Raw genomic sequence first — 27,582 nt, 5'->3', positions numbered from 1 at the left:
TGGCCAGGATGGGGGTGGCTGCACTGTCTTCCTATAAATTTGTCTACCAAGTATTAAAGCCAACTCCTGTGGGTGGGGGGGCTGAGCTGGAGTCACGAGAAGTGTGGGAGAGCTAGGGACAGCAACAGTGGCAGCTGTGGCCAGGGAGTCACTGGCAGATGAGGTGTAGCCTGTCTGGCAGACACAGAAGAGTTTAGTCCATATGGCTGTAGGGCTGGTGCAGGGGTAGAGTTGGCGGTAATTCCCAGCTCTTCTTGGAGCCCAGGGAAGGGCTTCGGGGCTGGCTCTGGGATGGGGCTGGCAGGGCAGCAGAGGCAGTCAGGAGTTGGCGACAGCACTACCCACAAACCTAGTCAGATTTGTGGTCCCTGTACATGTTGACCACTTGTGTCCAAGTACAGCTCTTCCAACAACAACAAAAAAGCTTTCTCTTTTTAATAAAAAATAAAACTGTCTGTGACAAGCTGTTTTCTGAATCCCAAAACAAAGGGAAGGGGAAATGAATAGTTCCAGGGGTCTGCCAGGGTAAAGGAGTGAACAAGGCTCAGATGACCCCTGCTGTTGGGGGAAGGGCAGAAAGAGTAACAATCTACCCAAACGAGAACAAGAAGGAAGGTAGTCAGACTTCAGAAAAGACTTCCTTGGAGTCAGCAGCACACAGTTGACAAGGGGAACATGAGGGAACAGCTTCCTTCAGGACCCTAGAGACCTCCAGGAGAGGGGGGAGTTGGCGTCCGAGGCTGCAGCTGCTTTCAGAGGGCAGTCTTCAGGGGTGACATCTTAGCTCATGCTGTTGGGATGTTTTGCACTCATTACCAGAAGGCCCTGGAACTGGTGGTTTTTCCAGGGTCTCCTGGGACAGTTAAGTGTCCAACAAGGTCTCAGCAATGGCCAGAAGATCCTCTCCAGCTCCTCCTGTCATAAGGCAGGGTCAGATCTAGGGCAGCGGGGGTTACAGAGCCTTCCATGTGCATGGCACAAGGAAGATTGACACAGGGAAAGCAGGCTGCCATGTATAGCCCTATGGGGCTTTATCACCAGCACAGAGTGGTAGAAATGGCTTCCGCCATGGGAGCAAAGTGGTCTCTGTGCCATTCCCAGCTTTGTCTGGGTAGCATTGCTCGGGGTGCCTCTGCTGAAGCCAGCATGGCCAGGTGCCTGCCCTTCTCAACAGCCCAGCCTATGTCCAGAATTTAGGCCACCTCCGTGCCTAGGTGGTTGTTGTCAGTGTCCATGTCACTAGCAGAGGTCCTGTGTTCCTTGGGAGGCTGTTGGCGCTGCTCCCTGCTCAATGGTGCCTTCTCCCCAGGGGGCAGAGTCCCACAGCCCTGGACCTTGCCTCGGGCCCGGAGAGCTCCTAGCGGAGAGGCTAGGAGGATGATGAGGGCTCCCGAAAGCACTAAAGCAAGGAGGACGGTGACAACAAGAAAGTGAGGCCAGTAGGATCGCGGGGCAGCCATGGCAGCCCCGCCAACTCTGGTTAATGGGACCTCCACACGTTCTCGGGGAACGCCAGCCAGTTCAGGATCCATGGCTAGGGGCTGGTCCTGGCTGTCCACCCAGTAAGAAACCACAGGGTATGAAAAGCCGTTCTCAGTGGCCACACATTGGTAGAGGCCTCCAACTCCATCATGAGGCAACAGCAAGAGGGAGCCATTGTAGATGGCAGAGGAGGTTTCTGGGATTGCTGCCTTGCCATGACTCCAGCGGTAAGAGGCCAGCGCTGACATGCGGGGACAGGGGAGCTCCAAGATGGAGTTGGGGACAACCAAGACTTCTTTAACTGGAAGACAAGGAAAAGGGGCAAAATAGTTAGGAGAGAAAGAGAAAAGGAAGACTCCAACTTCCAGGGTCCATTTCAACTCCAACCTCAATGTTCACTCCTCCAAACTATCCTCTAGTCCTTTGAAGTCCAACTCTAACATATTAAGCCAAATACTATCATGAAGTAGCCCTGGCTCAGAACCAAGACCCAGATCTCCTTTGAATAGACAGGTGCATGAGCAAACTGTCCACTCCACCAGAGCCTGATCCCACACTCACTGAGTTGAGGGCGGCTCTGAGGCCGGTGGCTCCTGCCCATGGGGCCATGTGCACAGGCCCACTCTGGGTTCCCTCGCTCCATGTCCTGCTTCCAGGAGCTCCTGAGAAAGCAAGACAAGAAAAAGTCAAAGGTCATTCCTTCAAACAGGCCTGGGTAGAGCAAGAGAAAGGGAGAGAAGTACAGAGGGAAAGTTGGGAGGGGGCTGGGAAGACTAGGTAGAAGAAGAGAGGAGGGATGGGAAACTCAGACAGGCTGGAGAAGCTTCAGAAGTGCCTAGTAAAACGCCAGCCCAGGAGGAACCCACCACAGGAGAGTAGACTCTTGGCATGAATGTGCCAGAGATCTCTGGAGAGGGAAGAACAGTAGCAGAAGTTGAGAAAGAAGGATCATGGGGGGCCATATTCAGCCACCATCCAGAACTGGCACTTACAGGTTGGGGTTGGACAAAAGGCGGCAAATTCTTGACTCAGGGTCCCAGGCACAGTGGGGGTCTCGGGCAAGGACACAGTCCACACAGCTTTCATAGACACTACAGTTGGCTCGGGGAACCTTCCAGACCCCTCCTGAGAAACCTACAAATATTGCACCCTGGAAGAGAAATTCAGAGTGTCAGGGAGCCCCCAGATATACCTCGTAAAGTCTCAGTACCCAGCACAGGCCCTGGAACCAGCCCAACTAAGCCTTTAAGGCCAAGCCCACCAAAAAGTCATTTCATGATCACATCCTTTCTCACCTGGGTGGGAGCCAACTGCAGGTTGTGAACAGGTTCGGGGTCAGGAAACAGCTGGATTTCTTCTACCAGATAAGCAGTGCTGTGTCCACTCAGCACAGCTTTGTGCAAGGACCCTGTGGCTGTGGAGAGACAGAGAGATCTGAGATCTTGCCCCTCATTCTTGGACCCCTATCTACACCCCTCACAAGGCCTCCCCAGCAGCTGGCTGCTCCTTCATTTGAGCATTTGCACTGGGTATGTGTGCACTGCTCAGCCCCACCTCAGGGAAGACACAGGGGCCTCTTGTGAACTAAGGCTTAGACTCTCTGCACTTCTCCTTTCTCTGGAATTTCCTGACAAAACTCTATCTCTGGAGAAACTCAGGTGTTCCACAGATGTGGGGGCAGGAATCAGCTGAGCACTTATGTAGAAAGTCACATCACCAGCCTCCCTCAATTCAATCAACTGTCACCATTCAAAAGCACCTTGAGAAGGTCTAACCTGACCAACTTTTTACAAGTTGCCATCTAGCCAGGCATGGTGATACACACCTGTAACCCTAGAACTCAAGAGGTTGAGACAGGAATTTTCAAGTTCAAGGCCAAACTGGACTAAACATGAAGATGTTATCTCTTTAAAAAATGTATAGTTGTTTTTTGTTTTGTTTTGGATGCCAGTACTGGAGCTTGAACCCAGGGTCTGCTGTTGTGAACTTTTTTACGCAAGGCTAGCACTGTACCATTTGAGCCACAGCTCCACTTCTGGCTTTTTTGGTGGTTAATTGAAGATAATTGTCTCACGGACTTTTCTGTCCAGGCTGGCTTTGACCTCAGATCTCAGCTCCTGAGTAACTAGGAAAGATGACACTGATTGTGACAGGAAACAGTGGGGCTACAGTGGGTAGGATAAGCCCATTTTCAGGAACAAGGCTAAAACTTAAAGAAGATTAATGAAAGCGTGAGTATGTTGAACTTTATTGCAGATCTAAGAGAATGCTGGCTATTAAGAGATGAAGGGCAGGGCTGGGAAGGGGGCTTAATGGTAGAGTGCTTGCCTCACATGCATGAGGCCCTGGGTCTGATTTCCTCAGCATCACATAAGCTGAAGAAGCCAGAAGTGTCTCTGTGGCTCAAGTGGTAGAATGCTAGCTTTGAGCTGAAGAGCTGAGGGACAGTGCCCAGGCCCTGAGTTCAGGCCCCATGACTGACAGAGAGAGAGAGAGAGAGAGAGAGAGAGAGAGAGAGAGAGAGAGAGAGAGAGAGAGAGAGAGAGAGAGAGAGGAAGGCATTTCAAACTGGGAGAAAAGAGGAAAGTAATCTAGTTCTAAGCTGGATGATTTGTGTTAATAACAAAACAAAAATTAGCTGGGCACTGGTAACTCATACCTGTAATCCTAGTTACTCAGGAGGCTGAGATCTGAGATCAAAGCCAGCCTGAGCAGGAAAGTCTGTGAGACAATTATCTCTAATTAGAAAAAAAAAAAAAAGCCAAAATTGGAGCTGTGGCTTAAGTGGTAGATCGTTAGCTTTGAGCAACTCCCCACTTCACCACACACACAAAAATAGCAACTCAGAGTTCAGAGTGCCCAGGCCCTAAGTTCAAGCCCCAGGACCAGCACAAAAATAATAAATAAGTAAGTAAATAAGAGTTTAGAACTGGATCATTTTCCCCTTTTCCTCTCTGCTCCCAGTTTGAAATGCCTTCCTCCTCTCTCTCTCTCTCTCTCTCTCTCTCTCTCTCTCTCTCTCGTTAGTCGTGGGGCTTGAACTCTGGGCCTGGGCACTGTCTCTCAGCTCTTCAGCTCAAGGCTAGCACTTTACCACTTGAGCTACAGTGCCACTTCAGGCTTTTTCTGAGGAATCAAACCCAAGGCCTCATGCATGCGAGGCAAGCACTCTACCACTGAACCACCTTCCCAGCCCTGCCTTCACCTCTTAATGGCCAGCATTCTCTTAGATCTGCAATAAGGTTCAACATACTCACGCTTTCATACAATCTTCTTTAAGTTTTGGCCTTGTTCCAGAAAATGGGCTTATCCTACCCACTGTAGCCCCACTGTTTCCTGTCACAGTGTCATGTTTTCTAGGCAAACAGAGAATCCTTGCCTCTGTGTCACTTTGTGAAGTTGGTACTTGCCACAATTTTACAGAAAGTTTGGAGTGTGTGGTTTTAGGATTATTCTCCCGCGCCCCCCCCCCCCCCATCTTGGGCTTGAACTCAGGGCCTGGGCACTGTCCTGGAGCTTCTTTTGCTCAAAGCTAATACTCTACCACTTAAGCCACAGCACCACTCCTGACTTTTTCTGTTTATGTGGTTCTAAGGAATTGTACCCAGGGTTTCATGCATGCTAGGCAAGCACTCTACCACTAAGCCACATTTTTTTTGGGGGGGGGGTCTGGTCGTGGGGCCTGAACTCTGGGCCTGGGCGCTGTCCCTCAGCTCTTCAGCTCAAGGCTAGCATTCTACCACTTGAGCCACAGTGCCACTTCCAGCTTTTTTCTTTTTTTCTTTTTTTTGCTTATGTGGTGCTGAGGAATCCAACCCAGGGCCTTAGGTATTCAAGGCAAGCACTCTACCACTGAGCTACCTTCCCAGCCCTAAGCCACATTTTTTAGGACTATTAACCATGATTGTGGGAGGCCTCTCAGCACCAAAAAAGTGAAAAAAAAATTTTAGTCATGTGTCAGTGGCACATGCCTGTTATTCTAGATACTTAGGATGCTGAGACCCAGAGGTTCACAGTTTAAAACCAGCTAGGCAGAAATGTCAGTGAGATGACATTCCAAAATAACCAGTAAAAAGCTGGGCTAGAGGTATAGTTCAGGTGGTACAGTGACAGTTCAGTAAGCAAGCCAAGTAAGGTCAAAACCCTGAATTCAAACTCCAGTACCGGGAAAAAAATAAAATAAAAAACTGGCAACCTCCCCATGAGTCTACTTGGTTTTCTCACCTTATGACTAACTACCATGTCATTTATTTATTGGAGTTCTTTATTGTCTATCTCCTCCTACTCCACAAGGCCAGAGATTTTTGTCTGTGCTGTTCCTGCTGTATACCCAATACAGTCACAGCTGACACAAAGGATCCAGAATGCCTTTCAGCACAGCCTAGAAGAATAAACCTGAAGGATTTCTACCATTAAAGCTCAAGGCCATCACCTCAGCCAGGTCCTCAATTTCATGGCAATTGTCACATTCTCCACTCACCCGCTTTCCTCCCATCTTTCTACACTGACTGAATTTACCCCCTCTCCTCAAACCCACTGCCACATCTAGCTCATGACCTTGTCTACTACTTCATAGGAAACACAAAAGCCTTCAGATATGAGTTTCCCCAGTTTCTTGTGTGACCCTAATCTACACACAGCGTCACTCCCAGCCCAGCAGAGACGAGTAGCTCCCTTACCGCTCTCCGGACTCCTCCCTTCAAACTTCTCCTGCCAGTTACCCCCTTTCTAACTCATCTCAGCTCTGTTCCCCTGTTTATCAAATCCTTTTAGTCTTTCTCATCTATTAAAAAAAAAAAAAAAAAAGGTTTGGCACTGGTGGCTCATGCCTGTAATTCTAGCTACTCAGGAGGCTGAGATCTGAGGATTGTGGTTCAAAGCCAGTCTGGGCAGAAAAGTTGTGAAGCTCTTATCTCCAATAAACCACCAGAAGACTGGAAGTGGCACTCTGGCTCAAATGGTTGACTAGTGAGGCTCAGGGACAACACCTAGACTGAGTTCAGGCCCCACCAAAAAAAAAAAAAAAAAAAAAAGCTGGTGCAGTGGCTCACACCTATCATCCCAGCTACAAGAGAGGCATGAATAAGAGGATCCAAATCCAGGCTGGCCCTAGACAAAGCAAGACCCTATTTAGAAAACAACATGAAAAGGACTACAGTTGTGGATTTTTCTAGACAGAATACTACCTAGCAAGCTTGAGGCTCTAGGGCTGGGAAGGTGGCTCAGTGGTAGAGCACTTGCCTTGCATGCCTGAGGCCCTAGGTTTGATTCCTCAGCACCACATAAGCAAAAAGAAAAAAAGCCGGAAGTGGCGCTGTGACTCAAGTGGTAGAGTGCTAGCCATGAGCTGAAGAGCTGAGGGACAGCACCCAGAGTTCAGGCCTCATGACCGGGCCCCCCCCCAAAAAAAATAAAAAACAAGCATGAGGCTCTGTCTGAATTCAAATCACAGTATAGTACTACCTCCACAAAACAAGGCCTGAGCTAGTGGTGTGAGCTACTCAGCACTCAGAACTCATAAGGCTAAGGCAGGACTATATAACTTTTGAGGCCAGCCTGGGTTACATAGTGAGGCACTGTCTTAAAACAAGTTACAACACACACACACACACACACACACACACACACACACACACACACACACACACACACACAAAGCCTGGCTGGACCTCTTCCAATCACCTTCCCTTCACAGCCCCACTTCCAAAGCGTGACCTCCACACTCCTTGTTTCCAGCTTCCTTCTACCTATTCACTCTTCACCCCTCAACACAGCTTCCCCAAGAAGACAGGCAGTTCTGTCTTTTTTGGGGGAAGGGTAGGGAGGAGTTGCTTGTTTGGGAAATACTGAAAACTGAACTTAGAGCTTTGTACTTGAGCTTTATCATTTAAGCTACAACCTCAGCCTGTCTTTGTTTGGTTATTTAACAATGCATTTTCAAATTTATACCCAAGCCAGCCTGGACCTTGATCCTCCTATTTAAGCTTTCTGCTGTAGCTAGCTGGGATAACAGGCACATACCACTGCATTAACTTTTTATTGGCTGAGATGGAGTCTTACAAACTTTTGCCTTGATCTCTGATCTCTGCCTCCTGAGTAGTTAGGATTATAGGCATCAGCCACTGTGCCTTACTATGTCTTACTAAGACCACCCAAGGCCTCCCTGTCTATCCCTCTCAATAAACAAAAATGAAAACAAAAACTGAAAGCTCAGAAAGACTAGGGACTGCTGTATCATAGAGCCACACAGGGCCCAAGACATATTAACTTTTGGTTGAACAAGCAAGTAAACTCAGATTTCCCTCCTCAGGTTGGGTGCATCCCTTGGGGGGGATGTTCTGGAATCCCATACTCACAGGTCCCCAGGTACATGACCAGATGGCTGCGTCCATCAAGGCCCTGGGCTGTCTCCACGGCAAGCTGTGTGTACTCTACCCCAGACTTCACCAGCAGGGGTGCCCCCACCACCTGCTCATCCATCAGGAAATGGTCCTTCATGAAGGTCAAGGCTTTATCAGAGGAAGGGCCCACGGAGCACTAAGAGAGGAAGGAGGCAGATCAGGTTGGCTCACCCCTTCCCTGACGCTCATATTGCCCACTGCCCTCACTCCCCCTCTGCTGTTCTCCTCTGCCCTCCTCCCTCAACTCAGAACAGTGGTTAAAGCTCATGCTTTGGACCTGGCTTTGAGCTCTGTCCTCAGTATGCCTGAGGTTCCTCAGTACCATAAAGGCTCACCATAAAGGCAGAGTGCACTAATACACACAAGGTTTGGCTTGCAGTGACTACTCAGTGAACATTAACTGCTATCAATGACCAGAAGCAGGATAAAGACTCCTTGAAGACAAACCATGTTTTCTCCTGTCTGCAGTCCCAAGCATAGCCTACGACCTGAGCTCAGTGAATGTTAGCTGAGTCCATGATTGAAAGAGGATATCACAGAAAGGTGGTGTGGCACGGAGTGTCTCTCATCATGATCGTGCACGAATTTGCTGCATGACTCTGGGAGACTCCCTTCCCCATTCTCAGCCTCCCTTTTCTCACTCATGTGTGAGGGGGTTGGACCGGCTGTTCTTGAAAGGCCCCGCCAACATCAGCATGCTGTGGCTCAGAGAGAGCTAGATCCTGATCTTTGGGCAGAATCTTTGTCCTTCCTACCCAGAGCATCATCTTGGGACAAGGTCCGGCTCTGTCAAAACTTGTCTAAGGTGTCCTTACACAAGTTATGTCACCTTTTTGAGCCTCATAAGGAAGGTAATAACATTTATATATCTCATTTTGATGCCAGCAAGAATGCATGTACCTACTTCCACTTCTTCCCACAGGCGTTTTTTTAAGGAAAGAAACACCCATATTTTGAAAAGTGCAAAGCAATTGAATAAACAGTCAAAGACTTAGAGAAGAGAAAGAGAGAGAGGAAAAAAAAACTTCATGAGCCAGCCCCAGGGAAGCCCCAAACGAACTGATCACAAGGCAGAATTTTCTAAAGTGTATGAATTACAGCCCCAGCTTCCTGTGGAAGTGAAAAGAAGAAGCTTAAGTAAGGAGGAGTATTTTATTTAGTTTTTTTTTTTTTTAAAGACAGGGCTTCACTATGTATTCCCAGTTTGGCCAGGGATCCTCCTGGCCCAATCTTCCAAATGCTGGGATTACAAGCATACCCCATTCTCTTTCCCTATGATTCCCAGACACCAAGGGCCAGATCATCTCTCTCCAAACAGACCAGAAGAGTCTGGGAAAACTGACTGGAGATTTAAGAGGGAATATTTACATATATCGACATCAAAAGTCCCCAATACAACAGCCTAGCATTACCATCCTCAGTGGAACTACAACAGAGTCCCTATTGCTGATGGACATAGTGTCTTCATATAGTTTCACATGGCTTTTTTTTTTTTTTTTTTTTTGAGTCTGGTTGTGGGGCCTGAACTCTGGACCTGGGCACTGTCCCTCAGCTCTTCAGCTCAAGGCTAGTGTTCTACCACTTGGACTATAGCGCCACGTCCGGCTTTTTTCTTTTTGCTTATGTGGTGCTGAGGAATTGAACCCAGGGGCTCATGCATGCAAGGCAAGTGCTCTACCACTGAGCCACCTTCCCAGCCCCGCATGACTTTTTTTTTTTTTTTTTGGTCCGGTTGTGGGGCCTGAACTCTGGGCCTGAGCACTGTCCCTCAGCTCTTCAGCTCAAGGCTAGTGCTCTACCACTTGAGCCACAGCGCCACTTCCGGCTTTTTTCTTTTTGCTTATGTGGTGCTGAGGAATCAAACCCAGTGCCTCAGGCATGCAAGGCAAGCGCTCTACCACTGAGCCAACTTCCCAGCCCCGACTTTTTTTTTTAAATAGCTTTTTAATTTTTTTTCTTGTACTGGAATTTGAACCCAGGACCTTGTACTTTCTCAGCTTTTTGGCTTGTTTGCTTAGTTGATTCACTACCGGGCCACACCTCTAGCCAATTATTTGCTGGAATCTATCACACTTATCTGATGAGGTTGGCCTTGAAGTATGAACTCCAAGTCTTAGTTTTTTGAGTAGCTAAGATTACAGGCATGAGCCACTGGCATCCATCAACAAGTAATTTTATAAGAAAAGGAAAGGAGGTACAGAAAGGGGAGGGTGAAATGACAAGTAAAGAGGCAAATTGAAGTGACATAGCTACAAGCTAAGGAAGCCCAAGGATTAGAAACACTACTAAAGATTAAGAGAAATTGATTTCCCTCCTATTTCAAACTCATGGCCTTCAGAACTCAGAATAAATTTCTGTTATTTATTTTATCTTATTTTATTTTTTGCCAGTCCTGGGGCTTGAACTCAGGGGCTGAGCACTATCCCTGAGCTGCTTTTACTCAAGGCTAGCACTCTACCACTTGAGCCACAATGCCACTTCCAGCTTTTTCTGTTTATGTGGTAGTGAGGAATTGAACCCAGGGCTTCATGCATGCTAGGCAATTACTCTACCACTAAGCCACATTCCCAGCCCATTCTGTTATTTTAATTTGAAAAAAAATTAATCTGGGAGCCAGTGGCTCATACCTGCAATCCTAACTACTCAGGTAGCTGAGCTCTGAGGATCAAGATTTGAAGCCAGGCGAAGGAGGAAAGTCTCTGAGACTCTTATCTCCAATTAGCCACCAAAAAACTGGAACTGGCACTGTGGCTTAAGTGGTAGAGTGCTAGCCTTGAGCTGAAGAGCTGAGAGACAGTGCCCAGGCCCAGAGTTCAAGCCCCACAACCGACAAAAAAAAAAAAGAAAAGAAAGGAAGGAAGGAAGGAAAAAAGGAAGGAAGGAAAAGAAAGAAAGAGAGAGAAGAGAAGAGGAAGCTATGGAATGTGAGACATACAAGACCTGTTCTAGGAAAGGCCAAGGGAATCCCCAGGATGTTGAAGAAGGGAGATTCCAGGATGACAGCTATGATCCAAACAACAATCTAAAAGGTCTTCAGGATGATGAAACTTTTTTAATAGCTAATGGGTCTGTCTTCAGGAGATACTCATTTCATTCAGGAGGAGTGTGGGGTTGGATTAGAGTTAAGAGCTTGAAAACAAAAGCAAGCAAAAAAATCAAAATAATTACTAACCTCAGGGAAAACAACAATTATGCAAAAAATGAAAAGTAATCATGGCTTTATTACCTGGTTCATCTGTGGATAATAAGAATCATAAATATTGATCTAACCAAAATTACTATAGGACTGGAGTTGTACCTCAGTGGTAGAATGCTTGCTTGGCAGGTGTGAGGCCCTAGAGTTGATTCCCAGCAATGCAAGAAAAAAAATAAATAAAAGCCCAGTTTATATCTCAATAGTCATACTGGGATTAGGACTTCAGCAAAACTACAAGTGCTACACATTGATGACTCATACCTGTACTAGCTACTGATGATCCAAATTTATTCAAGTTAGACTAGGCAGAAAAGTAGCCAGGCATTTGCAGCTCATACCTGTAATCCTAATTACTCAGAAGACTGAGATCTGAAGATCAAGGTTTGAAACCAGCCCAGAGAAACAAATCCAAGAGACTTTTATCTCCTAATAACCAGCAGAAAGAAGAAAGAAAGAAAGAAGGAAAGAAAGGAAGGAAGGAAAGAAGGAAAGAAGGAAAGAAAGAAAGAAAGAAAAGCAAGCAAGCAGAAGTGAAAGTGTGGCTCTCGTGATAGAGTACTAGTCTTCAACAAAAAAGCTAAGCATGAACTTAAGGCCCTGTGTTCAAGCTCCAGTACCAGCAGAAACAGTATAACATAATCAGGAAACAACAGGACTCTATCAGAAAAACCACCAGTGCAAAAATGGGCTGGAGACTAGAGTCATGGCTCTGCAGTCATTTGTGTGCTTTGTAAACACAAGACCTTGAGTTCAAACCCCAGTACTTCCAAGAAACATTATTGTAAAACTATACTGGAAGATTGGGGCTAGGTTTGTTTGTTAGCCAGTTTGTTTTGGAAGGGAAGGATATATAAAGCCTGATTTGTAGTATTTTCTGGTTTTCCCAGTGCACATTTCCTTCATAGATGATTTCAAGATACCAATGTGGTGTCAGTGAACATGCAATAGTGCAAAATCAGTTCTCACCAGTAGTCCAGCACACTGGGTACAGGTGGCAAACCACAATTCAATTCTCACCTTCCAGAAAAAGGAACTCAGTGCACACTATCTGAAACTAAAATATTAAGAACTAGCAATAAAACATTGTATTTAGCTCAATAGTACAGTGTTTATCTAGCTTATGTAAGATTATGGGTTCCTTCCTCAGCATCATAACTAACAAAAGAACACAGAATGTGGTATATGAGATTTGGATGAAAATATAAAAAGAATCAAGACCAAAAGACTTGAAGGTAGTTGGGAAAGAGAGGGTAGAGAATGGGCTATTAACCAGGTAAGATGGTATACAACTTGTAATCCCAGTACTCAAGAAGCTAAAGCAAGAAGATTGCAAGCTGAGCTGCATAGCAATAGCTTGGTTTAAAAACAAGAAAAGAAAGCTGAAGACACTATGTTGAAAATGAACTTCACAACTTGGGGGGAGGGAGTTGGGGAAATGGGGAGGGAAGGGATGGTTGGGGAAAAACAAAGGAGGAGGTAACAATGCTCGATAGGAAATGTACTCATTAGCTTACTCATGTAACTGTAACCCCTCTATACAGTATTTTTATAATCTAAAAATACAAAAAAAAGAAAGCTAAGCAGAGCACTCCTTAAACCTCATTACTCAGGAAGTGGGAATTCAAAGGATCACTGTTTCAAACGGGAGCCAGGCTCACACCTGCAATTCTAGCTACTCAGGAGGCTGAGATCTGAGGACTGTTGTTTGAAGCCAGCTTTGGCAGAAAAATCTGAAAGACTCTTATTTCTGCCAAAAAGCTGGAAGTAGAGGTATAGCTTTAGTGGTAAAGCACCAGTCTTGAACAAAAAAGCTAAGCAGGGGGCAGGGCCCTAAATTCAAGCCCCAGTACTGACAAATAAACAAACAAATAAATAAGGATCAAGGTTTGAAGCCAGTCCAGGCACTATATGGGTATCAGTTTGGTAGTGTATGCCTATCATCCCAGCTACTCAGGAAACATAAATAAGAGGATTTCCCTGAAATCAAATCTCAGTACTCCCAAGAAGAAAAAAGAGAATACGGCTATTTTTAGAACCAATCTTATAGACCTATTTGATTCTTCAAATCATATGTGTGTGTGTATGGTTTTTAGAAAAAATTACATAAGAGATAGGGCAGGATGACAGATTTTTACTCCATGAATGAGAAAAATCCAGTGACACAGGAGAGACCAGATTCTGAAGAGAGGAAGAAAGCCAGTAACCATGAAAGAAGTGGCAGCAAGGCCGACAACTAAGAAAGTTACATAAGAAATGCAGGTGAAGTTATTCAAGATAATGCTTGGCAAGCACCCCAGCTTCCCTTAGTTCCCGAGCAGTAGCGCTAGATATTTGGTGTGCACTTAACCTTGAGAGAAAGGTAATCCTGGCAACGACTCTGAGGATAGGACAGAGTTGGACATCTGTAGAATGTGGAGCACCTGGCCATATGTGTATCTGAGCAGATGGGTTGGGTGAAGTGGGAAGCTTAAACAGTTACTGAGCACTTACCATGTTACGATAGGGGCTTTTACATTCACATTTGGGGCAGGCTTTACTTAGTAGGGGCAAAGTACTTACACTGCCTGGCCGGGGATCAGTCTCATGGCCTCTATAAGTGGTCCAGCGTGAAGTTTCTTTGTTCAGTTCCTTGTACTTTCCTTTAAAGACACGCTCGATGTCCGTGAGCGAGAAAGTACAAACTGCAGAACTCCGGGTCCCTCCAACCTGCCTGAAATCAGCCAGAGAGGACATTGTCTGTGGTTTCCGGTGCCATACCAGCTGATTGCCCCTCCAGCCCTGGCCCATTCTCAGTGAGAAACTCCAGGAGGGCAGCATGTGGAGGGTTAGGCTAACCTCTCGCTGCCTCTTCTCTCCCTTCCTGTGATAAGGCCTGGGAGAGCCCCATGGAGTTCACTGACTATGGCCCTTGGCCTGGCTGGAGGCCCATCTTAGGATCTGAAATATGATTATCCTTAATGAGAATTAATTGGGACACAGGCCCTGGGGTGGCTCCTGCCCATCCTGCCTGCCTAGACTAGGCTGTGCCCATAGGAGGGGCAGTATAACCGGCTTCAGGCTGGCTCCACATGAAACCTCTTGGTTTCTTGGCCTTCAGAGAACCTACCAAAAGCCTGCCTACTCTATGATTTGTATTACTTCAGTCCTGGTCTGTGGAGATAGAGCTGGTCTCTCTTGCTCTTTAACCAGGTTCTCAGTTCTAGAACCTAGACCCTATTTACATCAATGACTTTGGCACCTGACAGATGAAGTGTGGGTCCATTCAGACTACACTGTAGCACCTTAAACACATCAGTGAAACTTTTTCAGCTTCAAAACAGTGCTTTTCTTTTTCTCTAGTGATAGTGATGATGTTTCTCTTTTGGCCCTGGCCATTAGGAAGCGCTTACTTGTGGCTGGCAGCCAGGGACTTAAGATTTGCTTGTGTAACATAGTGAGCTTATATATGCTCTTCAGCTCAAGGCTAGCGCTCTACCACTTGAGCCACAATGCCACTTCCGGTTTTCTGGCAGTTTATTGGAGATAAGAGTCTCACAGACTTTCCTGCCCAAGGCTGGCTTTGAACTGCTTTCCTCAGATGTCAGCCTCCTGAGTAGCTAGGATTACAGGCGTGAGACACTGGCGCCCAGCTATATTTTTCTTTTATTCCCATTTCCTTATTCTTTTCCCACCCCCTATTTTCTTTCTTTCTAATCCTGGGGTTTAAACTCAGGGCCTGGGTGCTGCCCCTGAGCTTCTGCTTTTACTCTACATTCTACCACTTGAGTCAGAGCTCCACTTCTGGCTTTCTTGGTAGTTAATTGTAGGGAAGAGTCTTACAGGTTTTCCTACCCAGGCTGGCTTCAAACCTTGATCCTCAGATGTCAGCCTCCTGCCGTCTAGAATTATGGGGGTGAGTCACCGATAACCAGTTTGATTTTTTTTTTCATAGACTTTTGTTTGTGGCAGTGTTTTGAACTCAAGGCCTTGCACATTTGACGCAGGCTTCTCTATCCCTGGACCAAATTTTCCCCACATGCATGAAGGACAGAGTGACATTTCTGGAAGGTGGTAAGGACCAAACGCCTTCCTGTGTCAAGTGCAGCGAACTCATGTGCTAGGCTCAGCCCAGTTGGCGCCTCCCTCCTCTACTGGCTGACACTGCTTTTGTCTTCAGATCCTGTGCCCAGCCCTCCTGCTCCGGGCCCGACTGCTCACCACTGGGAGGTGAAGACTGCATAGATGCTGGGAACCGAGGGAGCTTCTGCGGGCAGCAGGACCGCGTGGCGGATGACGTTGAACGGCAGCTGCCCCTCCTGAGCGCACAGCAGCTGGGCCTTCAGGAAGGTGGTCCACTTCTTCTGCAGCAGCTTTTCACCGCCCACGTCATTCTGGGGGTCATGGGCGGAGTCAGGGACGCCCTCTGCCCCACAGGGCCCCGCCCCCCGCGTAGCCCCACTCCCATTGGGTCTCCAGAACTCCAGCTCGCCTCTGCCACCTCCCCATTGGCTTTGCCTCACCAGCCCTGCCTCCCTCCCAGAAGGCTCACCTTGCAGACTCTGGCCACCCGGGATGTGTGCAATCTCTCAAAGAAGTCAAACTCGCTAGCTGTCTCTTCGAAGAAGAAGTAGACGACCTGGGTCGAAGGGATGGCTGCCACGAAGGAGGCGTCCGCTGCGGGGGGCGGGTCAGATGGACTTAGGGTCTGAGCATCTGGATGCTCTGGGTTCCCCTTTGTGACAACCTGAGAAATAGGCTCCAGCTTGCCCAGGGGAATGATGGGGACGAGATGTGTGTGACTTTATTTATGCAAAGTGAAAGCTTCGTGCCTTCCCTGCCTGCGGTAATCCTAATGCATGGCATGTGCCCCCAACAGATTTCAGATCGAAGGGGAAGCGGCCAGACCCATAGTGGCTGAGAATTAAACGGTCCTTACGGTGCAGCCAGCGGAGAAAGGTGTCAGTCTTGAGAACAGGTTGGGATCCCAGTGTACGCATCAGGATGGGCTCACTGCCCAGGAAGTTGTTCATGGTGCCAGAATAGAGCATCCCATCTAGAGTAGGGAAGGGAGCAAGAGAGAATTTAACAGATGAAGGTAAAGTTACCCTGCCCTGGCCAGACTTGCCCTTGGCTGGGGTCAGCACCTGTTAGTCTTCATTATGCATCCTCCTGCAGAGCCCCAAAGCCAAAGGAAATGGTCAGTGTGGTCTTCTGTGTTTGGTATTTCCCCAGCCTTTCTCTGGATACTCCCACACACACCCAGCTGAACCACTTGTCAAGTAGAATCACTCATTGATGCCAGGTGACTGTTTGCTGGTTCCACACTTTCAATCATACTCTTCTCTTCCTGGAACACCTCCCATGTCCTACCTATATTTCTTCTAATTCCTACTCAAAAGCCAAAGGCTTTTCTTTTTCCTCCAGGAAGCCAGGGTAGAAGGTCTATAATGGTCTGTGTAAAAGCACAGGGCCATGATTCTTCTTTATAACTCCATCAAGACCTAGCCTAGTGCCTGGCACACCACAGCACCTTTTCTGGTGCATTGGTTAAACAAGTGAGTAAAACTCAAGGTCTTGTCTTTGCCTGTTTCCCGTCTCCAACCCTGGTGTCACTGAGTCTTCTCACATATGTGTCTATCTTTTACCTCCTCTGTGGCACCGGAACTGCTGGTTGGGATGCCTGACTCTCCCTCTGATTTTGTGCTCTGAGGCTTTTGTCTTTCCTGTCTCCTGTCTTGTTAGTAATTCTATCATAATCCAATTTCAGGAAGCCTGATACTCACCCACCAAGACAGCTGTGTGCTTGTGAGCAGGGTCAAAGGGGCTTTGGCCTTTCCCTTCTGTGACTTTGTCCTCCAAGATGGGCAGCAGGAGGGAATCTTGGAGTCCCTAAAGGGGGGAAGTGGCTGGGGGCCCAGAATGCCAGGATCTCACATCTGGGAAATGAGAAGCATGAGGGAGGAAGGGAAAGGGATAAAGAGGGGCCAAGAAGCTCATGAGGGTCCTATGGGACCCAAGTCTTCCAGAGCTACGGAAGATTGGTTGTGGGTAGGTGTAAAAAGGGACATTTAGGGGCGTATGAGCTGGGTATAAGGTAACTCACAATGAAGGTGCAAGCCGGGCTGAAGGCAAAGGTCCCACAGGCGTAGAGATGAGTATCATTGAAAGAGACCAGGACACGAATGAAGTTGAAACACTGTGTCTGTAGAGAGACAGAGAATTTAGACCTTGAGACCCCTTATCCCAAGCTCTTCTGTCCCTAGAGATTGTCTCCACACTTCCTAGTGCAAAGAAGGGCTGGGCAATGCTGAACTCTCTCTGTATAACTTTGTACAACATGATCCAAGAAAAAAATCATGCAAATGAGTGCCCTCCTCTGTCTGTCCCACATGTCTAGGGACATTGGGTCTTTACTCAGAGACCCCATTCCTCCACCTCTGCTTACCTCATTGCTCTTCTTCTTTAAGGCACATTCACTCTTTTTTCTGTCACTGGCAGGCCAAGATATCTGAAGTGGGGAGTTGAGAGGGGGAGATGAAAAGAAATGAGGTATTTGTATCTTCTGTGACCTGCTATCCCCTCACTAGCTCTAGCATAAAATCAACAGTAGGGTCAGGTGCTGGTGGCTCATGCCTATAATCCTAATTACTCAGAAGCCTGAGATCTGAGAATCTCAGTTTTAAGTTATGGGCAGATCAATCTTCCAGACCCTTATCTCCAATTAGCCAGCAAAAGGCCAGAAGAAGAGGTGTGGTTCAAGTGGTAGAAAAAAGCTTAAAGAGAGCTTGAGGTCCAGAGTTCAAACCTCAGTACCAACATAGTCACTGACACAAACACAGACAGACAGACAGACAGACAGACAGACAGACAGACAGACAGACAGACAGACAGACACACACACACACACACACACACACACACACACACACACACACACACACGCACCCGCACAGGCACACGCACATGCAAACAAATAAATAAAAATCATGCTGGGTGCCAGAAGCTCATGTCTGTAATCCTGGCCACTCAGAAGGCTGAGATCTGATGATTGCTGTTAAAAAACAGCCAGGTAGAAAAGTCCATGAGACTCATCTCCAATTAACCACCAGAAAATCAGAGGTGGCACTGTGGCTCAAAGTGGTAGAGCACTAGTCTTGAGCTAAAAAGCTCAGGGACAGTACCATTCCCTGAGTTTTGCTGGCCCAGGACTGACTACATGCATACATACATGCATACATACATACATACATACATATATACACACATAAAATCAACAGTAGGCTTGCTGGTTAGTGACATGGTGGGAGTTATAATATTAAACTCAAAACTATTATATTCATCAAGACATAGATGATAGAAGACAGCCTTAGGAATGAGACAGACCTAAGTTCAAAGCTAGGTTCTGCCATTCATTGTCTGTTCACTCTCATAGGATGCTGATCTACAACCAGGGTTGTAGATGCAATCATCTAATGCAAAGTATGGTATACACAGCAGCTGCTGTTAAACCACACATTTCCTGGAGCTATTGTCAAAATATCAGTTCCTGTGGCACACTTTGACAATCTGCATTTTTAACCATAAATAAAAATAATAAATAATAAACCTTGGAATGGATCAATAACGAGGAATACTCTCCCTCCCTTCCTACTCTTCTGTAGTTCAAGTTGCTACATACTAGGGTGGTACTAACAGAAATATTAATGATTTCTACCAGTGGGTGGATACAATTAAGTTATTGATACAATTTGAGTCAATGTTTATCTCACGTTGATAATTTCCCTATCAGCCATTTTAGAACTTGACATTTTTCAAACAATACTTGTGATACCAATGAACAGTGAGACCATAAAATATTTCTTGCTATTACACTCACAAGATGTATATAGCAAAAATTGCTGAGTTAGAGAAAGGCAGTTGGGCTCACACCCTCAATCCCTGGCCTCCTCACCATGTTCTTCAGCCTTGGAACTCCTGGATCTTGGATATTCAAGGCCAGAATGGCCTCTCGAGCACCCACATAGAGAGTGTTTCCATCGCTACTCAGGAGCAGAGTGTCAAAATCCCGGAGACCTTTCTGGTGGAAGAAGCTAAGTGCCCTGCGTCCATCTCCTGTTGAGAGGTGTGACAAGGATAAAGTGAGAAGGAGTTGTGGGCAGCATCAGACTCCTGAGACAAAGGGAAGGGAAGGGAAGGGTTGAAAGAGCTGGATCTCCAGGCTTTGGCTGCTGGACTCCCTTTTCTCCACCAGCAGGCCCCTGTGCCCCTGCTGGTAGTCACAGGAGCTTCGTGTGTTGAGTCCCCAATAGAGAAGAGAAGCAGCCAGAGACAGGCAATGACAGCCTAGGGCTAGAGGATGGTGCCTGTACCCCAGACAGCCAGGAAATGAAATGAGGCACAATGTTCTTTCAAGCCTGGTGTCTACAGTAGAATAAGACACCTGGATCTCCAATGGAGGAGGGACAGCCGGCAGATAGACAGGAAGGTGTTCACAGCAAGGAAGGGAAGTTTACACAGAACGGTGTCTGAGTAGTTAGGGGTTTTAAGATCCTTCCTGTCACCTCCATTACCCCTGCTGTTTCCTTCCTTCCTCCACTACAGGAAATTTCCACCTCTATAAATACCATGAACAGAAAGGAAGCATGCGTCTCCCTTTCTGAGGTCCATGAGGGCATACCTGAACATGACCTGCAGGGAAAGTGAATTCATTGTGGGAAGCTCACCTAGGGTTTGTTTACTGTCTGCCTTGCGTGCACGTGTGCGTGCATGTGTGTGTATGTGTGCATGTGCGTGTGTTCCTGCCCTAAACAGGAGTGCTCATCAGCACATCTGCATGTTGACGCTTGTTAGACTAACTGTTACCTCTGCAGGCTCAGGGAATCTGAGGATCAAGAGGAGGGATGGGGGAGAGAAAAGATAGGGAAGGAAGGACCATCCTCCCCTGGACCTGTATATACTCCACTCTGCAAGAGCACTGTCTGATTACTCATTCTGCTTCCCCTTTGGGACTGTGAGCTCCTTGAGGACAGGCTTGTCCATCTTCCTAATCTCATGGCCCACACAAATCAGGCCTCTTCATCAATGGGCAACTGCATCTCCTTTACCAGGTTGTTTCAGGATTGCCTGTGCTGTGCTGTGACCCACCTCCTTCCCTGAGTCTTCCCCTGGTAGATGAGGGGCCAGCAGCCATATAGCCCCAGTGAGAAGTCACCTTAGCTGTGCTGCAGAGCACCAGGCCATATCCAATGGGCTACACTGTATTCTTGTACTCCTGGTGCCCAAGGTACTACACATGACCTGGTCTCTGTGGTTGGCTTCGGCCTGGAAAGCTATGGGTCACCAGTTCTACAGATGATTTTCGAGCAGATATCTTGATTTGGGGGCACCCAGGGATGTAAACATTTTGGGGTTTTTTGTTGTTGTTTTGTTTTGGAGCTTAAGTTGTCTTGCTAGGTAACTGTGACTCTTGAGGGAAAGAGATAACACCAGCTTTGGAGAAATGGAAGGAATGATGGTCCTGGAGCCTGGACTTCCCTTCTCTTCCCTCATTCTGCGCCTCTGGTTTGCATTTCTCTTTCCTTCTGCCGGGCCCTCTGCTGCTCCCTGGTATCTCTTCCCATCTCTGTTTCTCCAAGTCCATTTTTCCCATTTCTCTCTCTCTCTCTCTCTCTCTCTCTCTCTCTCTCTCTCTCTCTCTCTCTCTCTCTCTCTCTCTCTCTCTCTCTCTCTGCCTTCTCTCTCTCTCCTTCCTCCACCCCTCTCCAGCACTACATCATCATCCCACCACCTCTTGGCCCTAAAACACTTACCTGCATAGTATTTGACTCTGGGCATAGGTCCCTTCCCACTATCCATGGTGGTGGCTGGTGACAGCAGGAGCAGGAGCAGTTGGAAGAAGAAAAGTCCCAGGAGGCTGCAGGGGTCCAGGCCCAGAGCTGAGAGGGCCATGCTCAGCCAGAGGCTGTCAGCCGATGGCTCTGAGGAAACAGGCACGCAGGCACTTTCTGGGTGAGCAGTCCTTACCACATCCCCCCTGAGGACCAATTGGAGAACCCCTGGCAGCAGAAGTGGGGGGGCATAAGGAGAGGGCACTTCCCCATCTAGTATAGCCCTCAGAATCTCAATTCTATCATGCTCCTAGCTCATAGCTTTGCCTATTGCCTCATTTTCCTTCTGGGTAGATGCTCAGGGTTCCCTGTGCTGCCCACCAATAGCTCTGCCCCGCCATTTCTTACCTTACCATCAGGGAATTCTATATGTCTTTCTTCCATAGCCATTCAAGGCTCTCAGAGCCCAGAGCCTCCACTAACAGATACCTGAGGTTGGGCAGACGATGTCTGCAGAACAGGACCTGTACTCCAAATAAAAATTCCTCCGATTTTCCTATCACTTTCAGATCTGCTGACATTTATGTTGCCTCCCACTCACCCTGACCCAGACTGACAGCCCAGGTTTGAGGCAACTTGCTCTAAGCTCCCTGTGAGCCCCAGGGGCTCAGGGGCTTTGCAGCTCCCTCAAGCCTACCTGGCCCTCTTCTTTCAGGAAGCAATGTGAATGCAACCCATCAGCGTGGCTCTCCACATTTTCCTGGAACAGCCTGGGCTGGACTAAAGGGGGATTAGGGGTGTCTCTTAGTTTTGGCAATCCTTCTTGTCTTTTTGCTCCCATTTGCTCCTGCTTTCTGCTTCCCTGGAGCTCTGAATCATCTCCCCCAGCCCCAAGATCACCAACCTCAAGCTGCCCATCTCACCTCACATACTCTTGGACCAGTCACAGTGAGAAACTCGGGTGTCCACACTCTGGGGTAGGGGTGTCATCCAAAAGAAAGAAGGAGGGGGTTCCCAGGCCCCAAAGGCAGGGGACAGAAGGCTCAACCAGGCTGAAATGGGAGCGCGGCCCTCCAGGCACCCATCATGCCAAAGCCAGCACCAGCTCTGGGCCAGGGAAACCAGAATTTCCACCTCGAGTTGTGACAGATCCTGGCTGGGGCGGAAGTTGATGGATCAGGAAGGAGAAAAAAAAACTCCTTGGCACCACAGGAGACACACCTCTTTCCCCACCTCCACCTGCCTTAGTCTATCCAGAAAGTTTAAAGGGCCATTTCAGGTCACTTCAGTGACCCCCCTGTCTCTTTACCATTTTACATCCAGTCTAACCAGACACTCTGCGGCTTCTCTTCTTACTCAAGGTTTCCCAAATAAGGGACATGACATTATGTTTCATATTCCTCTTTTCACTTTATTCAAATGGAGGGGTCTCACTACTCATACTTGCTGGGAAGTCCCTGAAGGAGTCTAATCCTCAAACCTCCCACTTTCAGTTTTAAAAGGTACAACAACTGTCTTAGGCAACTGTCCATGACTTAGCAGAGAAAATCCTTCCTGTAGTACAATCTCTATCAATCTCAGCATGGCTTCAGGCCAGAGAGAAGCCCAGGAAATGCCCCATCTGGGTTCATGCTTATGGGACACATTTCTGAGGCATCCAGCCCCCAAGAGTGGCTGTTTAGGCTCCAGGGCATGGGAGTGGGAACCTCATAATGCAGGGTTAATGAGGCACCAGGGCTCGGCAGCCTATAAAGTGGCTAGGTTCCTGCCCACTCACCCAGGTCATCTGACTTCAGGTTAAAAACCATGAATGTCTCAGGGCTAACCCAACTCCAATAAGTAACCTATCTCCTTTTGAAACACACAACAGGAAGTCCTTCCTATAATGTAACTTCCGCCCCTGCTGCTACAGCACCAGCCCAAGTTACTCCTTAGAATGCCTTTTCAGCACCCTTTTCTCCCTAGCCTTCTTTCTGCAAACTCTACTCCATTACCTCTTAGTTCCCCAGAGACTTGGCTTACACAGAACCCCTCCTGACAAGTGTATCTGTTGAGACTTGCATAAGATTCCCCCAAACTCTGAGGCTGGTTGCCAGGACCCTGCGTAGCTCTCAGAATCAAGCAAAACTTCCATTCTCCTGATCCCAACATCTTCTATGTCTCCTCAACCTGCCTATTGCCACTCAGATCTGGGAAGCCACCATCCCAGGGCTTCTCTACTGGAACAGATAGGCTTATCTGGGTCACTGGGAGGAGCTATAATGGGCAAAGCCAGGGGGATTTTCAGTGCCATCCTCCCTGCCCGATGCCCTATTCCCGTCCCCCCTGGAAGTGTAGATTCCATGCTCTGTCCTAGTTCCTTCCCCTGGGACTCAGAAATCTCCCAGCCCCAAATCTCTTTTCTCCCCAGCCTCACCAGTCAAAATGAAGAGTTGACACTGTCTAGCTTCTGTCTTCCTAATAACTTAGCAGGTAGGTTTACAGTTCCATTTACCAAGAATAAAAGTGAAGCTCAGGGAGCCAAATTAAATTCAGATCTTCCCCTTACCTACGTGGTATCTCAAGTCCTACTCACCTTCTCCCAGGGTTGGAAGTGCAGTTGGATGGAGATGGTGAGTGGAAGGGTGGGAGGGTAGCAATCTCTGTCTTTTCTAGGCTGTTAAGAAACCATCACTCTAGGGGATTCCTGACTCCATCCTGAGGCGAGGCCACCAGTTCCTGCCTGCTGCCTCCTTAAGGGTCTCCATCTCCAGATCAAATCCAGCAAAGAGCCAGGTGGACATAAGGGTATTCTAAGCCCCACCCCCAGCAGCAGTGTAACCCCTCAAGCCTGAACCTCTGGAGTCAGATCCAAAGAGTCCACTGGTAATATCAAGCAGAAACAGTGAGCTTCACAGGTACATGACCTGTACAGTCACACAGGGCCCCTTTCTCAGAAGGGCCCACACTGTGTCTAATACTCTGCTGTTTTGGAAGTCTTGCTAATTTCTAAATAAGAGGCCCACATTTGCCTTTTGCATTGGGCCCCACAAATTATGTACAGGTCCTGCCCACAGCGTCACAGAGCCTCAGAGCTGGCAGCCCCACACCCTCCCCCACTGCACAAAAGAGGAAACCAAGGCCAGGGAGGGGAAGGACCTGGCTGGGTTGGGGTTAGCGTCAGGCAGCAGGTGGGGGGGGAGAGGGTGGCCCCAAGGTCAGATCTTCTGGGACCAGGCCAGAGTGGCAGTGCCAGTTTTAAAGTCTCACTCCAAGATTCTCCCAGCCTATGTCTTCACAGGCCCTGAAGCCTAGCCTGGTGACCCCCGCCCCCCAAGACAACAATATTCAGCTTAACCCCAAGGGTCCACATCCTCAAGAACTTCTCCTAATGTATTCCCTAAATCCAACTGGGTACATTCCACCCCCCCGGAAAAAAAATCCTTAGGACCACATGGAACAGTAGCCCCTTCCTATCTGGCTGTATGGCAGAGTAAAGATTAGATGTGTGGGTGGAGGTGGGAAGGATGATGGAGCAATTGCTTTCCATCTCACCCCATGCTACCTCAGCACTTCCAGCAACCCAGGTCTCCGTGTCCCTGTATTGCAGGAATGCCTTCCTGAAGAAAAAGCTCCTACAGCCAGGTCAGACCTCACCAATGACCTGGCAGGTCCGGTTTCCCCAACTCCTCCCCCTCCAGCCTCAGGGGCAGCCCTCAGAAGAGCGCAGTCCTGGGGACCATCAGCTTCCTGCTCTGCTTCCTTAGCCCCACAGCTCTGTTCCTCATCTATCTATCCTCTTCTTACGATCACAAGCAAGTCAAAGCAATTTACATAGATTGAGTGCCTCCTGGGGGTATAGGCACTCGGCTGTCCCCAAGCCTCTATATGCCCAGCATCCTTCCACCTCTTCCCATCCCAGCCTGTCTCCAGCCTTCTGGTTGCCCACCCAGACCATTCCTCCTAACCCCGTACCCAGAGCCTTCTAGCCCTCTTCCAGTCTGGCTAGTGCTAGAAGCTGTGTTGAGTATTGCACACAATGGCCCGACCCCTCTGTCTGTCCCCTCCTTAGGGCAGAGCCGGCGCCAGACAATGGCCCGCCCCCTCCTTTCAGAACTGTCAGCTCTCTGCCTGGAGATCCCTTACCTGGGGCTCGGGGATGCCGCTGCGTTTCCCTCCTTCTGGAATGCCAGGCAGGCTTCCGGTCTCCCAGTGCCTCTCTCCCTGCCACACCCCCACCCCCATCCCCAACCCCATCCCACCTCACTGGTCCTTAGTCACCATGGCGACCGCATCTCTAAGTGGGAGGGACTAGAATCTCCCCATATTCTTCCTCCTCCTCTCATGTCCCACTGCACCCCACCTTCTGTGGCTCCTGGATCCACATGTGTGGAGGAAGAAGGGCTCCAGATGTGGAAAGCGAGGCAAGGAGGGAACACATTAGCCCCTGAGTCCAGTCCCTGATCAACTCCCTTGCCCACCCTCAGGCTGGCACCACTGTATAAATGTACCCCAGCTCTGGATTTATGGAATACATTGGGATGAGTCCCCCCCTCCCCATAGCCAGTTTCTGTGGGTCTCCTCCTCCTAGGAAACTGTGTTTAAGTAGGGGAAACATCTGGACACTAACATAGCCCCATGCAAATGGAATTTACTAATGAACACTATATATACATGCAAATAATCTAAGGGTCAAGGTTTCTGTCAAGAAGCTGTCTTTTGTAAATGTATTCAGGTTCCAGTTCTGCCTGCTCTCCTAAGCTTCCTTACCAAGAGGGCTTTTCAGAAACCTTCACTGGATAACCCCAGTTAGGAGGGAAAATTTCATGCTGTAAGAGGAGAGCTAGTGGGCAGACTTCAAAAAGGACTTTCCAAAGGTCTAGACTAGATAGAAAAAGAAACAGAACTGAGCTGGATTTTGTTCTCATCTGGGAAACATCAGAGGTAGGCAGAGGTTTGAATGATGGCTTCAGGAGCTGGCTTGGTGTCCCCTTTATCTGTGATCCTAAGTAACCCTCTCACTAAAATGTCCTTCTGTCCCTTCAAGACCTCCACTTCTTCTGGTCAAATGAGAAATTTTTTTAAAAGCCCCTTCTACACTGGCCTCTGTCCACATATCGAAGGGCAGAGTGAGAAAAGAGTACTATGGGCTGAGAAGCAAAAACCCTGGGTCCTATGCCTGACTGCCTAGAAACTGACTATATGATTCCAGCCAGGCAGGGTCCCGTTCCTGTCTGACTTATGAAAGTAAAAGAAGGGCTTTCTACCCTATCAAGGAGCAGCTTGGCTCCTCTGTAGACTTTATTGTATTTTTAGGAAGGAAGTGAATGGGCTAGAGCTGGCCCCGGGTAGAAGGTTTAACAGGTCAATTCTGGTTTCCTTTTGAGTCTAGGTTGGGGTGGTGGGTAAGTATTTCCTTCTGGGGACGGGCAGGGAGGCCATGTGTTGAAAGCAGAAGCAGACTCAGCAGGGCTGTCATCACCCCTTCCAGCCTCCTACCCCCATTTCCGGACACTCCATCCTTCCTGACCCTCAGTACCCTGCCTGCTTGTTCTGGCTCTGCTGCCCAATATGGGTACAAGCGGTAGCCATGGAAGAAATGATTTGAGATGAGATGGCAGGGACTAAAGGCAGCTGAACTGGGACTGAAGGTGAAGGAGGAGCGTTGAGCTGCAGGAAGACTGCACGTTCCCATCACAGGTCCCTAGCCCAGCTCTTCCACACTTAGGGGAATTCAGCCCATGGAAAAGGGCTGCATTTCTGAAATGATACAAAGACCTTGGGGAGTCTACTGGTCTGAGTTAGGGGACCTTTCCTGGCTTTGGCACCCAGGTCTGAGGACCTCTAGAGAGGGCTTGAGGGGTCCTGATGAAAGAGCAAAGTCCCAAAATGGCGGCTCTGGCTGTAGTGGGAAACTCACTGGGGTGGTCTGGACATTGTAGTCACTTGTTCTTGGGGAAGTCAAGGAGAGAGCCCTCCCCCAGCCTCCACTCCATCTTCCCTGCTGCAGTGTGTGTCAGTTCCATTGCTTCTCGTTTGTCTAGCCTCAGTTTCCCTACATGTGAGAAGATGGCGTGTCAGATCTACGTCTTTGATTGTGAGAGGAGCAGAGAAAGGCTGAAGAAGTTTAGCAAATGTTAGTTAGTCCCAGGGGAAATGAGATGGGGGGGGGGAGTGAGGAGACACGGGCAGCCTGCCCCTCAATATTTGCCCCTCCAGGCCCCTGGAGCTGCCCCTCCCCCACTCTGAGTCCAGAAGACCACCCCTTGCTGTTAAACTGGTACAGACACTCCATGTGTATGGCCCCAGAATTGGGTAACACCCCTCCAAACCCCACCCCAGGGACCATGGTCCCCTTCCCCACCACTTTCAAGCCTTACCCCTGGGCCCAGCAGTGGAGACCCTAACCCAGGCTTCAAGACTTCCAGCAGAGTCTGTACGGAGCAGGGGTGGAGCTGGAGCTGGGTTGAGCATGGGAGGGGTGGGGGTGCCTGCCAGCCCCCTCCAGTGTCCCAGTTCCCAGGCGGCTCTTAAAGAGACCAAGAAGAATTAGTCAGGGCAGCTTAAGGGGTGAGGGTAGAGGAAAGGAGGTGGTGGGGAGAAGATTGGATTTGCCAGGGATGGGAGCAGCCAGGGGGCTGGCACCTCCCCACCTCCACTGGAAGACCGGAGACTGTGCTGCCTAGTTTTTGCCTGGCCCATGGCACTGCCATGCCAG

The 27,582-nt window shown here is 48.4% G+C and overlaps 1 protein-coding gene across 4 annotated transcripts; it reads right to left on the bottom strand.

Annotated features, from left to right (window-relative positions):
* Positions 1–420: 420 nt before the first annotated feature.
* Positions 421–27,297, bottom strand: LOC138821438 (semaphorin-4A). 4 transcript variants are annotated; one of them, XM_070013648.1, is made up of 15 exons: positions 27,245–27,297; positions 20,868–21,035; positions 19,010–19,170; positions 17,504–17,566; positions 17,162–17,260; positions 16,842–16,947; positions 15,995–16,111; positions 15,608–15,732; positions 15,277–15,449; positions 13,639–13,789; positions 7,839–8,019; positions 2,778–2,896; positions 2,475–2,632; positions 2,044–2,144; positions 421–1,783 (listed from the first exon to the last, which is right to left on the bottom strand). In XM_070013648.1, the coding sequence occupies exons 2-15, from the start codon at positions 21,004–21,006 to the stop codon at positions 1,194–1,196; spliced, it is 2,283 nt and encodes a 760-aa protein (XP_069869749.1). In that variant the 5' UTR covers positions 21,007–21,035; positions 27,245–27,297; the 3' UTR covers positions 421–1,193. The 4 variants fall into 4 exon arrangements, with proteins under 4 accessions (XP_069869749.1, XP_069869751.1, XP_069869748.1 ...); XM_070013650.1 differs by lacking the exon at positions 27,245–27,297 and adding an exon at positions 25,011–25,028; XM_070013647.1 differs by lacking the exon at positions 27,245–27,297 and adding an exon at positions 21,809–22,037.
* Between the last annotated feature and the right edge of the window lie 285 nt (positions 27,298–27,582).

The sequence above is a fragment of the Dipodomys merriami genome, unplaced genomic scaffold (assembly GCF_024711535.1).
Source record: "Dipodomys merriami isolate MVZ:Mamm:240054 unplaced genomic scaffold, mDipMer1.0.p SCAF_92, whole genome shotgun sequence".
Classification (NCBI taxonomy): Eukaryota; Metazoa; Chordata; class Mammalia; order Rodentia; family Heteromyidae; genus Dipodomys; species Dipodomys merriami.
This window is presented reverse-complemented; position numbering and strand designations above follow the sequence as displayed.